This window comes from Nymphaea colorata, chromosome 7, assembly GCF_008831285.2.
Source record: "Nymphaea colorata isolate Beijing-Zhang1983 chromosome 7, ASM883128v2, whole genome shotgun sequence".
NCBI classification, from domain to species: Eukaryota; Viridiplantae; Streptophyta; class Magnoliopsida; order Nymphaeales; family Nymphaeaceae; genus Nymphaea; species Nymphaea colorata.
Genome location: NC_045144.1, coordinates 18,763,339 through 18,778,981, shown reverse-complemented (window position 1 = coordinate 18,778,981; position 15,643 = coordinate 18,763,339). Strand labels below are relative to the sequence as shown.

Here is a 15,643-nt window from a genome sequence, read left to right as displayed (position 1 = left end):
TGCAAAACACACTCCATCCCCACATACATGATAATTTAGTGAGAGAAAGCGTACACTCACACCCCTCTTCTTCTTCTTCTTCTTCTTCTTCTTCTTCTTCTTCTTCCCCCTTTCTCTATCTTCCTACCATTGGAAACGTCCCCCTCTTAGCTTCTCTCTCCCCTTTTGTCCACGCATGTCAAGTGGGTAGATTTTCATGCACCATGAAGACGGCGTGCAATAATTTCCTGTCTCCAATTCTTGAGTTGATAGGCAACGTTTACCCTTCAGACACGGAAGATGGCAAGCAGAGACATGGACTTCGAGAGAGAGGGATAGATGTGACAGAGAGAGAGAAAAAGTAGAGAGAGAAGCGTTGCCCTTGCTTTACCCTAAATGTTTTTGGTTTCTCTCTCTAGCTTGGATTGAGTCTCATGGCTGGCGCTTAGTTCCGAGCCAGCGATTCTCTTTTTCAAATTGGGAGTCACGGCCCCATGAGTGACCACAAAGTGTTTGATAACAGGCGTCAACGAGAGTTGGAGTGTCTCTTACGGCAAGTCGTGTGCTGGGGGCGCCGGGGGGAAGGATGCAACCACAAAGCGGAGTGGGAGATATAAAGCCACCATCCTCCTCCCCTTTCTGTGCCACAACCACCCATTTATGGGCGTATCGTGTTGCCGCCTCTGTTGATCTCCCCTTTTTTCTTCTTTGCCAGGGATACAGATAATTATTCTCTGTTCTTTCCCCACCCTCTGTCCTCCCTTTTGCTCTCTACCTTCTTTGTGAAGATGGGGAGCCAAGGCGGTTGCTTGAAGCTGCCCCCTGGTTTCAGATTCCATCCCACAGACGAGGAGCTGGTGGTTCAGTACCTCAGGCGCAGAGTGTTCTCCTTTCCGTTGCCTGCTTCCGTGATCTCTGACATAGACATATGCAAGTATGACCCCTGGGATTTGCCTGGTGAGTGTCTGGGAGGCTCTCCTCTTGCCTGATTGGAGTTGGGTTTTGTAGGCTGCGACGAAAAACTGATGAATTTGCCTTTTTTTGGTGTATCAGGTGATGGGGAGAGTGACAAGTACTTCTTCACCAGGAAGGAGGCAAAATACCCAAATGGGAACAGGTCTAACAGGACCGGTGCGTCTGGCTATTGGAAGGCAACTGGGAAGGACAGGGCGGTTCATGCGTCCAGGTGCAACCAAGTTGTTGGGATGAAGAAAAGTTTGGTTTTTTACAGGGGGAAGGCCCCCAAGGGATTCAAGACTGAGTGGATCATGCATGAGTACAGACTGACTGATGCTGGGGCACAACCTTTCTCGTCCCTGCACCGAAAGAGCTCGAGCCAAGTGAGTTCTTCACCCTTTGGTTAATGGAATCAAAACATGTGTTTTCTATTGGAACGCCATTGAGATAAAAATATGCTAAAAATCACTCTGGGAGTGGAATGAGAAGGAAAACAGTATAGTTTGTTGTTGTTGTAAAAGATGTTCATTTGTTTGATTAGATGGAAGACACCCAAAACTCTGCTTTGTCTTGTAAGATGCTCTGTTTTTTAATTTCCCTTTCACCTGTTTTTAATGGAGCAGATTCCGATGGAAGATTGGGTCCTTTGCCGCATATTTCTTAAAAGAACATCTCAAAGGAGTCATATAACAAGGCTGCAATATGTGGAGAGTCCCTGGGACATGGCAAGGCCAAGAAATCCAGTTGTGGGTAGGCCAACCTACATTGACTTCATGATGGAAAACCAGAGAAATCCTGATGCATCGGAAACCAGCAGCATCACAGAAGTTTCTTCTTCCGACGCATGTGATTCTGAGGAAGGCATCTGCAGCAGCAAGCCTTTTTCCCTGTGAGAAGATGGGCAAGAGATGGCCTGCGGGCTGGTTCCTTACAGCAGAGTTTGGGTAGGAGAACAGCATGACTGTTAAATACAATTAACTAAAGAGAGCACTTCGTTAACCCGTTGCCGACTTCCCTGCCTCACTCTCTCTATCTTTCTGCAGTTTCTTAATAGTTTTTTGTACTATGAAATTTCTAGAAATGAACGAGCGGAAGCAGAAGCAGCCATTAACATGTAGTTGGAAGAATGCTGAGTCTGTGAATAGAAATCTGGAATTTTAATCAAGACTACAGATGCTTTCTTTTCCTTTTCCATTTGCTGAAACCACTAGAGAGCATGATTGGTGCAGAGTTCATTCAATCTTTAAAAACTGAATTGAGGTATCTACATCCAAGCAAATCACAGGACATGCCTTTTAACCCACAAATCCAACTGCTTGAAGAACAATGAAGCTTCTACAATATCAATGAAGTTCAATCTTGCAAGAAATTGGTTGGCCTTCAAGCAAGATTGTTGTGGCATTCACATGACAATGCAAAAAGGAAAAAGTGATTAGAAAAATGGCAACTTCATCAAACAAGAAATACGATAAATTAGGTATTCTGCAAAAACTATTGCGGCCATGCATTTGGAGAGAGAGAGAGAGAGAGAGAGAGAGATATGCAAGTTGGTACGGTGGTTCTTGCCTTCAGAAGAGCAATCACGGGTTACAGTTTGACTTGAGGACCACCCATTGTATCGTTTTCTATTGAGTGTAATCTATCTTCGTAGGTTGATTGTACCGCTTAATTGCGGAACTGACTTGTAAGTTTTTTACTGTTCTCCCCGTGAAGATTGTGGACTGAAATTTGTTCTTTTTGATCATCAAAAAGAGAAGAGAAAGAAAGAAAAGTCGATTGAGCGGTATGGATGGTTCCCCGAGAAGAGAAAGAAAAGTCCACAAGGAACCCCACTTGCATCCATTCACCAACAATGGGTGGTCCCCTGTATGGATGCATGTTGTTCAATTTCATTTCACTCGCGTTTGAGTGCCCCAACTAAAGAAACTACAATCAAATGCGTAATTGATCTTTGAAATGAATGTGGCCGTTCGATTCTTTTATTGATACCCACAAAGAAGGAAAACTAGAACCTGATAAGTTTCCCTTTTCTTCTCTCTGTTTACACAGGTAAAATCCTGAAAGGGATTTGAGTCCTACAAGAAATGAGATGGGTGATCTTCTCAAGCAACCTCATTAAGAATTCTAATGAGAATCGGCGCCATAACGCTAATAAATTAATGTGAACAACCACCAATAATTCTCTCTGCCTTTGTCAAATTCCTCGTTATTAAATTCACATTCCCTTCCATCCTCAACCATTATTATAAAATTGATGTCCTCTGGTTTCTTGAGATTCACAAGGACTGTGACTGCGTAGAAGTCAGGGTGAACATGGCAAGTAAATAGAATAAAAAAATAAGATCAAAGAAGAACGTATTGGGCAGAAACGGTGTTGCCGTCCCGAGGGTGGGAGGAGGTTGGAAGAGGTGTCATGACGTTGGCATGTGGCGGTGGCGGTGGCGGGTGGTGGTGGTAGTGGTGATGGTGGCGGCGATGGGCAGGTGGTGCCATTGGTGGTGGTCCAGGCAGGTCGAAGTATCCCTCCCGTACTGGTATCATATTCGATCCCATCTTTTCTAGTAACCCAACAAACCAGTAAACTTGGAAGTACAGATGGGGAGTTCCAAAAGCAGGAAGCATGTCTCTATTACTTCAACAGAGGACAGAAAGATGTATTAGTGAGTGGACATAGACATGGACTCCTCATGCTTTAAGTTAACTTTTTCAAGAAATCAACCCTTCTCTCTCTCTCTCTCTCTCTCTCTCTCTCTCTCTATATATATATATATATATATATATATATATATATATATATATATCTTTTGCGATTGTTCTTTGCTAAGGAAGATAAATAAAAATGCATCTGAAAACTAAAGGTAGCCAGCAGATTTCAATCTCTCTCCCTCTCTTTACATACATGTACATATATATACTTGTGTGTAGAGAGAGAATCATTTGATTGTATATATTGAGAGAGAGAGAGTATTAATTAATATACAAAAGCAACTGAAATGTTGACATGAAAAATCACAAGGTACGAGGTGTACAAACTCAATCCAACATAAATGCGCTTTACATTGGACAATTTACTTTGGAACAAAGAATGGATCTTTTCTTCCTAATGTAAGAAATAGGTTTAGTTGAACCATTAAAGGTCTCAAGCATGATAAGGTTCATTCTTGATGCCTCCAAAAAGACCACTACGCTTGTTGGAATCACAGGATTGAAACTTACATCCTGCTAAACAGAATGTTCCAATCACATTTTCAAACTAATCTAAGGAAAAATTGGTTTCAATTCAATGGTCTCGTATTCAATTCATCTTTTTCTTTAATTGATAATATTGCAAACGAAAATAAATTATTTTTCAAAAAAAAAAGACAGAGAGAGAGAATCAGCCTTGTTGGCCATAATGAGACAGCCTTTATCAGCATTTTTTCTACATTTTTTAAACTCATAAACGTAACATTGATTATTAGTTTGTTCAATAACGTACCAATATGGTATGAATTGCTTGGTTCTGTCAATTCAATTTAAAGAATTAGCTGTATCAGCCCCTCCGGCTAATGATAATAGCATTGATTTTTTTAAAATGGACTTGTACTTTTCATCACGTGCTTCTAAACAAGATCTAGCTAAACAAATCATTATTTTTTATGCCCTTGAAAAATCTTTCTTGTACATCATCAACACTATTATTTAAAACATTCATTTACTAGACAAATTGCGTAAGTCAGATGAATAGGACTTGGTTTGAGTACACACTGAGCAGGTCGGCTGGTTTTGGATTCGGGCACACACCCTATGACTTCTGGACAGAAGCTTCTACACTGCTTGACTCCTGAAAGTTATTAAAAAATGGGCTTATCTTTAATTTTGATAGCTTCTCCGCTGCAATGACTATGACTTCTTAAAAGAAAGAGGCACTTAAAAATCAATCTCAGCTTTTTGACTTTCACATTTCCATCAAGGAAAATACAAGTTCTGCACATACCAAGGACAGATCTTTGAAAACTAAAGATTGGGCATTTAATGAGGCCCATTCATCCTTCATTGGGGTTAGGACTGAAGGAGTGAAGGTCTTTAAGTCGAACAATGCCAAGATTTCAATACCTCCTTCAGCATGGTCTGGTTCTTGTGTGTTTCATTTGGTATTGAATTAGTTGTTAATCTAAGGCTTTAAAACAAGGAAATAGACGAAGATTTTTAAGTTAATTTTGTGTTTATAAATGAATTCGGCCTCGTGAAGATGGAGTATGAGAAAGGCGGTATGAGCAGTGCCTTTAATGCTTTGAGGAAACTGTGGAGAAGGTGGCCTCAAACATAGAAAAAAACCAAGAAAGAAATGGGTACTCCAATAAAATAAAGAGGGCCTTCTTTTCGAAAGAGACTGAGTCATGTCTTCTTCTCAAGTTGCTTTTCTTTGGCTAAAGTTCCACTTTGCAAGCTGTGTTTGCAGCAAAGGTTAGGAATCATAGGGGTGCAGCAGACAGGAAAGGAAGAAACCTAACCCCCATCATGTCCCATGAACCATCCAAAAAAGCAGACAATTCTTATTCTTTTTATAAAGAAAACCTGGTCACACATTTCCAATCATCATTTGTGGGTTTTTCCATTGCAAAGAATCCCCAAAAGGCAATTGGGTCATGAATAATTCCAGTGACTGCAATGGCCGCTTGTGAAAGTAGTAAAGAAGAAAAGTCTAGTCCTTTGATCTTTTACAGACATGCACAGAATAAAGCAATTGAAAGCATCTGTACAATGTCAAACTCAAAGACCACACAGAGAAGCAACCATATCTGATAAGACAATGGCCCAGCTCTGATAAATATCTTCCCTAATATTCCTTACAAAAATGCTGTCTTTTCATGCAGAAAGAATCATAACAGATTGAAGTAAAACCGTTCACTCCTATTGGTAATATGTCAGATAATGGAATCACCCTGTACAAGTGAAGAGAAAATTTAGAACCCAACTAAAGGTTCAACACCAGGTTTCACCAGAGGGGGATTTTGTAACTCAACCACCACAGTGGTTAAACTTTTCATGAGACTAAAGAGGCAATGGCCCACGTTCAAATCAATAGTGAACATGTTCAGAAGAAGTTTGCACAAACGAGTTCAAAGGGAAAATATTTCAGCATCCTATGCATTAGAGGATTTACCTCATCATGTTTTTACTTTAACTGTTCAACGGTAAAATATCAAACTTGTAGGATAAGGATGAATTGAACAATACTGTTTCTCACAAAGAAGAGACAACGATACTGCCTAACCTATCCTCCTATTCTACTGAAGAAAAAAAATTCTGACAAGAAAAGAAAAGGATTCCTCCACGAAGTTACCAAGTACCGGCCAGCTTTAGAGATAAGTATAGAAAGTCCGTATGAGGAAACAAAGCACATTTGTAAGAAATGATACTGCCCCTAAATCACATATTGCAAAGGCAAAGACGCCTAAAGCCGTATGATCGAAAAGCGGTTATATGAGAGACTCCATTTAGACAAACAGTGTTCACATGGGGCACACCTCAACATCTAAGTATGTTGATGCGGTGAAGCCCTTCTATGCAGATCTTAAGTGCACCTCATAAGGCCCACTCTAAAATTGCTTTTCGAAAACAGCAGAGGAGAGATACTTGTCAAAGTTCAAATACTAACTCCGTCAACAAGGTGGATAACCAATTTAATACAACCCCAGAAGAAATTTGGCTCCTATGAACATGACAGAGATCATTAACTTCTTGCACATAGCAGGCCATCTTGAAGGTCAAAACGGTGGCTGCAGCTCCTTCAAGGTTGTTTCCTATTATTTTCTGTTTTAAGATTTCTTAATGTTCCTTTCCACGATTTTTGCAATATCTGGAGTATATACTTCGGGAGGAGGTTCAGAACAAGCCCTCAGTACTGCTTCATTCTGCCAAGAAGGAAAAAGGCGAGGAAATGGTTAGATGTTCTGTGAAGAGAAACTATACCGGCCATGACAAGCATATTGAATAGACCTGTTATCCACATAGAATAAATCTACTATCAAAAGAGATCTGTTCTCACCCCATGCTAAGCATGTTACATTACAAGCTCAACAAACATACTCACAAAAATCAGATGCTGCGTTTGTTAACACATCATTGTGATGTAATTCTTTTCTTATCTCCTATTCTTGCTCACATTTATATTCTCATTCTCAAGGTGGAGGGAATTAACATAAAAATCCTTGCCACTAACGGCACTTCCTCTTCTAAGAGAATATGGTAAAACTGCTAAGATCATGCTACGTGACAGCTTTGACTCTTGGAACTATGGATAAGGTCATGAAACAAGGTCATGAAACAAGGTAGGCCATTTCATACTACGAACAATCAGTGCGCTGTAAGGTGAGTTGTCATAAATTACCTAAGGTACACCTGGCAGAACGAGTTGTTCACTAGGAACATCACCAGCACATCAAGAGCAGATGTTTTTTTAACGAATTTTTTAACATTTTTGCATAGCTTCAAGTTCATGTAGTGAAAAGGACATGACTATCCCTCACCATAGGGTTTTCAACATCTCAAGATATACATTTTCTGTGTTCATGCACTAACGGAATTCTGAGATCCTGTATGACATGATGGCAAACATCTTTGAAACATTGATGCTTATGAAGGTAGCCATATGGAATTTTCGATAAACTGGAGAAAAGGTAATTCAAGTTGGCAATTTCTCATAGAGGCAGATATGTGCAGGAAAAAATTTCTTTCCATGTGACTAAGCTTAAACATGCTTTATGCATAATTTTAAATATCCACCGGGTGTGCATAACTTACAAAGCCATGTAGTAGATAACAAAAGCACGTGAAGAGATTGTTAATTAAAATGGACATTGCCTATGAGAAGGTGAAGATGATCAAAGCCAGACACATAATTCTACATTGAGAAAAGTACAAATCATCCTGAGTCTCTGGAAGTTGGAAGCTGCACGAATCGGAAGATTGGAGAAGCTTCTCAAACATATATGAAAGATAAAAGAGAAATCATGACAAGTGGCAACAGTGATATTCACAAAAAGAACAACCACAGGACACTAACAACAAAATACAGATACTTATTAGCCTTTTGGCCTATAAATTTTTCTGCCTTTTATAATTATCGTTTTATCATGTTCAGTTGTATCATTTAAACGGTGTACCTAATCATCTGCTGCCCAATGTATCTATAACTTTTAAGTGATCCATTATACAAGAGTTTACTAACAAATTGTTTCTTCCATTGACAGCATCTGTTTTTTTTAGTCTATTTTACAGATCCATTGATCCCTCCAGTTCCACACACTTTAATATCATACCATACCTTGCTCATGCCTACGTTGTCCTGTTCTTTGCAATCAGCATGTCTAATATAGTTATAATTTTTTTATTTCAAGAGAGAACGTTTATAATATTTTACAATGGGCATAACGAATTTGTATCTTACATACATGAAGAGTAAGAGTACAAATAAAAAACGTGCTAACTATGACATTCTCATCAGCCAATCCAGATTATGCCATGTTGAGTTCTTTCAACTACTATTTGCAGATTACTAAGCCCTTACTATTACATTATAGGCTCTCTAAACAACATCATAAAATCGATCAAGGCTCTTCAACTTAAATAAATGTTGTAAAATCAGCTGATTCAAATTGAATAGACAGAAGTTTGATTCCATTTGCTGGCCTGAATTGCCGGAGTGTCCAAAAAACAGCCTATTTGCACTTCAATCAACTGAATCGTGGTTGAACTGATCAGTGTGCTCTGAATACAGCCTATTCTATCTATTAATTCTTGTTTTCGATTTCTCTTCTATAGCTTTTCTTTTAAGGACCTAATTCTTCAACCAACCTGATGCACAGACAATTCCAATTCGTTTCAGTCAATTCACATGATTTTTTGCTGGCCAATCCAATTTGAAACCAATTTGCTACAACTGACCAGTGGAGTTAATGGATTCACAAGCATGTCATTAATCAAACATCTGAAGCAAAGAAAAGGGACGAATGTTACGGAAGGATTGATGTCACCTTCAGGTCACTTTCAGAATTCAAGTGACTCATATTTTTGGAAAAATTACCACTGGGAAAAGCTAAAGAGGAAAACAGAATCTTAACCAAAGGGATGCATCTTGCAGGACATAGTGGCAAATTCAAATACTTAGGTCATGCAACATACGTAACCCTACATAAAGCCCATGAAAATAGTCACAAGGGGGAGAATATTTGTTCGACAAGCACAAAAAAGGGAAAAAGACTTCTTGTCCAAAGAAAAGGAATCTGTGCTGCCTACTTAGGAGAAAAATGCATCCATCCAGAAGGCAGGTATTGCATCATTGATCAGCAACAAACACTGACATATTGTTAAATGCACATTCAGAAGATTGATAGTTTTATTGAAGCTTAAGTACATATGAAATTGCAGTACGTATTTTCAACACTAACAACTTGCAGAAACTCAAAACCCTCAAGAAGAATCTCAGCAAATATATGTGCGATGATCAAATAAGACACATACTGAGACCAACATGAAGGAACCACATGTAAATGACAATAGAAGAACATACACGTAAAGCAGAGAAAAGCAGCAAGTAAAGCAGATAATTGAACAAAATGTAGCTGCAGGCTAGAGGACCCAATTTCAATGATAGACCTTAGAGTCCATAATCAGAGTGTGAAAAGGTTTCAAACGTATTCTTAACATATTCCGTTTCAAGTTCCATAATCTACCATGCCCCACTACCCTTTTTCATCCAACCCTTCACTCTGGAACTGAACTACACCTTGGCATTGAAAAGTAAATAGAACTCAAATACAGAAATACGTACAAAGCATCTGATTAGGCCCGAGGGACAACCTAATGAAAAGTGAAATTATGTCTCCACAAGAAGCAACATTTCACTAAACTGAGAAGGAAACAGTATATCTGAAGAAACCAGTTGACAAAAGAAAAACATACTGAAACCCTAAGTGAATTTCACTGACGCAAGGCCCAGAAAGCGAGATATCATTAGACTTCAACAACCACCAACATCACTGGATCATATATTCATGACGGAAAGACACCAAACGCGAACTATAAACCCTCGACCATTTCCATAGACTAGATTGAACTCAAACAGCAACCGTATGCTTACAAAAATATCGTATACCCACATGGGCAGGTCAGTAAACCGCTGTACCGTGACCAAAGTGGAACAAAATATACCATCCGCATTGCAGAAGAACGATCTAATCACAAACACCAACATTGTAGCAAATTATTGTATTCCACCAAACTTACAGTAAACAAAGCAACAACAACAGAACCCCTTAACTACGTACCACTAAGCACACAATTTCTCTTCAAAAAGAGAGAGAGAGAGAGAGAGAGAGAGAGAACCTGCCAGACGCGGCGGAGCCTCTTCTTGGCGTTAGCTTTGCGGGTAGAGGTGAGCTTGATCCTCTTCCACACTAGCCCTCCCGAGTCGTGCTTCTTCACGATCTCCATCACCCTCGTCGCCACGAAGAAACCAAACCCACCCATCTCTCCCTCTTCCTCTCTTTCCCTCCCTGCCTCGTCGCAGAGGCTCTGTCACGCGGATTTGGGCCTCGCAGGGCTTCATTTTGAGCAGCGGCAGCCAAAGCCCGCCGACTCCATCCCCTGCATTGACCGGTTAGGGCTCAATGCGACCGCAGAGTGCTGAGCCCCCGTGGCTCGCCTCCAGCTTGATATCTGAAATTCAAACACCAGACTCGGTTAGGGACCCCAACCTATAATTTATTTGTTTCTTTCAATTATGGTTTTTCAATTAAGCTTAATAAATACAAACTAAGTTTTTAAAAGGATAATATAATTTTAATAATAATAAATATCAATAGAACTGAATCACCTCAGTTCTTTTAGAATCTGCACGAGGTTCGTTTGTCCTTAGCAATGTTGATTTCGGCGGCGTTTGGCAACAATAACAATATGTTATTATTCAATCTTTAAAGCAAATACGTGACATGTTGTTCTACACAAAAGCTGGTGAATATTTGGTAGTCAGTTCGATTTATATGATTACTATGTTTCTGAACTACAAATAGTTGAATTGAAGAGTGTTCCGTAGGTCGGTCCATGGACATTCGAAAGCAATCCTTGAGGGAGAACGAAAAGAAGGGTAGCTTTCACCTCTCTTGTTTACCTGAATTTCATTTAGTATGATTTGAAATGCATGTTAATTAGAGTACAAGATCATGCAAAGATTATGCTCAATTATATATGAATTTTCAATATCATGCTACTTGTATCTAAATTTTGGTTTTAAGATGATGGCACTTAAAACTTAGTACTACGCAGTATTCATTTAAAAATTAATTGTATCGGGATTTGATTTTAGAAAGATGGGAGTCAACTGGACTACAATTTAGAAACTCAATCCTAGATAGCACAAATATTATAAGACTATGTCAATTTTGATTTGTTTGCAAAGCGAGAAAGTTTTTCACAAACTGGGTAGGCAGTTGCCCACACAAGCTCCATGGTAACTCCACTACTATCAAACCAGGTCGGACAACCATCATAATAATTAATGAGCTGAGTTTAGGACGGGCTTAAACTCAATTGAGCTTGGCTCAGTCTAAGGAAGTTAACTAATCGGATTCAAATCGATCAATCAGATGTACCATTTACCATATACAAATTTATTGGAAGTTTACATATTCATATTTGAATTCAGCAAAAAAAAAAAAAATTGGACTTTTAAATCTGTAGTCCAGATTTGATTTGAATCCCCTCTTTTTGATTCTTATTGAAATTCAGACTTTTAAATAAAGATCCAAATTTAAACAGTATTATGATGTGTTAAGAACCAACCTTTAACATGTATGAATATTAGATATAAGGATACTTATTCACAAATAGAATTTGAATATGAAGCCAACTGAGTATTTATTTAAAATCCAAACCCAATTGGATGTAATTTTTTAAATCTGAATCAAATCGAATTTTTTAATTGAATGTTAAGACTTTTTTAAAACATTTTGGTCAAATATCTAATCTGAATCTGATCCATTGACATTTATAAGATTCATTAACTATTTATACACTACCAATGATGAGGACAAGAACAAAGCAAATCATGAACATAGGAAAAAAAAATCTAAACATTTTATCTGTCTTGAAATAAAACAAATGGAAAAGCAGCAGATAAATGCTAATTACACAGCGAGTGGTAACAGATAAAACCCTAAATTAAGGATTATTCCCTACTTTTCCCCGTTGTCTTGTTGTTACACAACCTGGTTAACACTTCGCATCACCTAAAACCAGTGATACCGAATCTGCACCATACACGTGTTCGTCATCAACGTCTCACATAAATAATACTGTATTTTATTTTATAAAAAGCATTAAAGCATTCCATATTACCAATTCCTGGTAATATTGCATGTCACCTCCTCGCTGCCTTTCTCTCTCTATCTCGATCTCTTTTTTTCTCTCTCTTAAATATAGTAAAGCCATGCAACGGTCTCAACGTCTTCGCCCATAGCAATCCCCAGAAAGAACGAATCTTATCTCATCAACGGCAAGTTTCCGACGCCATTACCACCACCACCACCACCGCTCATCTGCCACCACCACCGTTCTCTCTCTTTCGCCGCCACCACCACCACCCTCTCTTTCTGTATCTCTTTTGCTACCGCCACCACCGTTCTCTCTCCCTCTCCTGTCTCCCATCGTTTGCTCCCTCAGATGGGAATGGGTGGGTCGAAGAACGCAGCAGAGGAGACGACATTGGCCGGCCAACGACGCCCGCTCTTCAGGCTGCGGCGGAGGCGGCGCATAATCAAGACGCTCAGCACCATCTCCACGCAGGAGCTCCTCGTCGTGACCGACACCGGCAGCCTCAAGGACTACGCCTCCTCCCCATCCCACTCCTTGATCGACCCCCTCGACAGGAGCCTCTCCATGCCGACCGTATCACCACCGATGGAAGCCGCACAGGCGTGCTCCGCAGGGGAGATCAAGGATGAAACGCGGACGCCGGAGACGAAGGAAATGGAAGGCCGGGAGTCTGCCGTGAGAAGAAACGATAGTGAAGGTGATCGTGATCAGATCGTCGGCAAGGGGGGGCCGATAAGGGAATCATGCGGCGATGGAAAGGAGATGCTGTCTCCTGATCACCGCCATGACAAGGAAGCGAGGGAGAAGGAGGAGGAAGCACAGAAAGAGGAGGAGGAAGAGGAAGAGGAAGAGCAAGAGGAAGGTGGATGGGTGCTTGGGTTAGGTGATCTGCCTGGTTCTCCCAGCTTTAGAGAGTACTGCCGTTTCTCAATTCCCGACCCCGACGACAGCAGTGAAGATGGTGAGCTCAATTTTCTCCCCACATTTTACTTTCTTTGTTCAATATGAGCCATGCCAGTCACCATATATATATATATATATATATATATATATATATATATATATATATATATATATATATATATATATATATATATATATATATATATATTATATATTCTGTTTCCGGTGCTAAAAATGATATTGGAGATGCACTTTACTATGACAGCCATGAAATGTACCATTATGGTTTTTAGCATCACAAGATAAAAAGAATCATCTGTTCATAAAATAGCTCACTGATTTCAAATTTTTATGATAATATATATATATATATATATATTAATTATATGATTTGTAGATTTCTTCATCTAAGTTTAAATAAAAAAAATGACTTCGATAACATTTGATGCATTGATATGTTTAATCACACTGATCTGATGCATCAAGTAGTTATGATTAGACAAGCTCGTACCAAAACTCAAGATAGCCACAAGATTTCAGTTTATTTATATCTATGTGTGCGTATGTATGAGACGAATTTTTTTCTTTATTTTTATCTCAACCATTCATGCTAAAAAGATATTGTTTTTCACAAAATTTACATATTTTAAATATAATTTAGCTTCTGTAATGTGATCTTTTTGATCAGCTAGTTATTCGTATGTTGATTTACAGGAAAATATAGCCTTGACGATGCAGAGCCATCTGTGACCAATGGAAGCATTAATTCGGCAGCATCCGACGCTACGGTACGTTCTTCGTTGAGATATATTTTTCCTTTTATTTTTCTATGTTTTTGAAAAATAAAAAACATGCATGCTCACTAATTTAAAACAAAATAACAAGACTTGTAGTCTGGACCAAGCTAGATCCAAATTCTGAAAGCAAACTTTACCGGAGCCGACTTGGACTTAGTTACCAGATCCATCAAATCTGGACCCAACTTGTGACTGGTCTAAGTCTGGTCGGACAGAAAGATTATAGGTTATAACATAAATGATTTATGAAAACATGCTTAATTTTGAAGTTCTTATTATGATATCTTTATTTATATACACTTTCAATGAAATCAAACTCGATGTTTATGGAAATATGTACATACAAAGGGGAACTCAATATGGATCTGGGTATATTATACTTTATTATATTAATAGTCTCATAGTTTTTTATCAAAGTTGACCAATGCGATGCACAGTGGCAAAAAATTTTCGATAAAGGGCATTTTAAGTTTAAGTTCATATATATATATATATATATATATATATATATATATATATATATATATATATATATATATATATATATATATATATAATGAACTTTTTTTTTGTAAATATTATAAATTTTCGTAATCGCCCACACTAGCTACAAAGTGGCTCCGATACACTAGTGGCAGAGCCAAAAATTTTTTGTTATGAGGCATTGTTATAGAAATTCTCATTCATGGAGGAGCACAACATATATAAATAAGTAAAATATTATAAGAAATCTATGTAAAAACAAATAAAAATTTTGTTGCTGGTGTGGGCAGTTGCCCACACCAGCCTATATGTAGCTACGCTACAGTGTTACATTATCCAACCATATATTTATTTAAAACTAAACCAAATCCAATCACATGACATGTTTGAATGAGATGACAATTTAATTTTTTAATCAGACATTAATTATTTTTTCATATCTGATTTTTTTTTTTTTGGATGAACGGTGGACATGCAGAGCCCGGCGAAGCCATCGAATCGGTCGGTCAAGGAAAGGTTTAGGAGGCTTCGGATCCTGGCGAGAGGACCTATCGCCATCTCGAACCTACTGAGCATGAGCATGAGTTCTTGCTACAACCACACCCCGAGGACGAGTGGCGAAGTCCGCCTCCTTTCCATCAAGTCCGGCTCTTAGATGCTCCCACGTAAGCAAAGAAGGGTTATTTCGGGAAACCTGCTTGCATCAGGCAAAAGAACAAAAAAGGTCCTACACTTTGCGGGATTTGCAGATGCCTGCCCATTTGACATTAATTTTCTGTCGACTTAGAAAACGCCCTTTTGCGGGTAATTTCTTGGTACCCGGACATTCAGGTAGGTTTTTGCACTTTGCCCCCTCAATGTATACGGACAGAAAGAAAAGATGGTTCCCCTTCTCTTCGTCTTAGTCGGTCGGATGTATAACTTGTGTATCTAAATTTGTTTAACCTAAAAAAATTGTATCAAGGTAGACTAAGTCCTTATGTACTAAAGAATTGTATGTAAGTGGACCAAGTCTTTGTGCCCTCTCTCTCTCTCTCTCTCTATATATATATATATATATATATATATATATATATATATGTGTGTGTGTATATATATACATATGTGTGTGTATTGTGTGTGTGATATTTTGTAATTTTGAACTTAAGATCACTTACTTTGCAAGTGGT

General features: G+C 38.7%; 3 protein-coding genes across 3 annotated transcripts; 2 read left to right on the top strand and 1 right to left on the bottom strand.

Moving 5' to 3' along the window:
- Positions 1 to 47: 47 nt before the first annotated feature.
- On the top strand, positions 48 to 2,101 carry LOC116258155 (NAC domain-containing protein 83-like). The gene is made up of 3 exons (XM_031635304.2): positions 48 to 936; positions 1,033 to 1,319; positions 1,560 to 2,101. The coding sequence occupies exons 1-3, from the start codon at positions 768 to 770 to the stop codon at positions 1,827 to 1,829; spliced, it is 726 nt and encodes a 241-aa protein (XP_031491164.1). The 5' UTR covers positions 48 to 767; the 3' UTR covers positions 1,830 to 2,101.
- Positions 2,102 to 6,384: 4,283 nt separating this feature from the next.
- LOC116257278 (uncharacterized) lies at positions 6,385 to 10,579 on the bottom strand. Its single transcript, XM_031633894.2, has 2 exons — positions 10,306 to 10,579; positions 6,385 to 6,833 (listed from the first exon to the last, which is right to left on the bottom strand). The coding sequence occupies exons 1-2, from the start codon at positions 10,447 to 10,449 to the stop codon at positions 6,738 to 6,740; spliced, it is 240 nt and encodes a 79-aa protein (XP_031489754.1). The 5' UTR covers positions 10,450 to 10,579; the 3' UTR covers positions 6,385 to 6,737.
- A 1,897-nt stretch (positions 10,580 to 12,476) lies between these two features.
- Positions 12,477 to 15,432, top strand: LOC116258009 (uncharacterized). Its single transcript, XM_031635063.1, has 3 exons — positions 12,477 to 13,252; positions 13,909 to 13,982; positions 14,953 to 15,432. The coding sequence occupies exons 1-3, from the start codon at positions 12,640 to 12,642 to the stop codon at positions 15,127 to 15,129; spliced, it is 864 nt and encodes a 287-aa protein (XP_031490923.1). The 5' UTR covers positions 12,477 to 12,639; the 3' UTR covers positions 15,130 to 15,432.
- Positions 15,433 to 15,643: the final 211 nt, after the last annotated feature.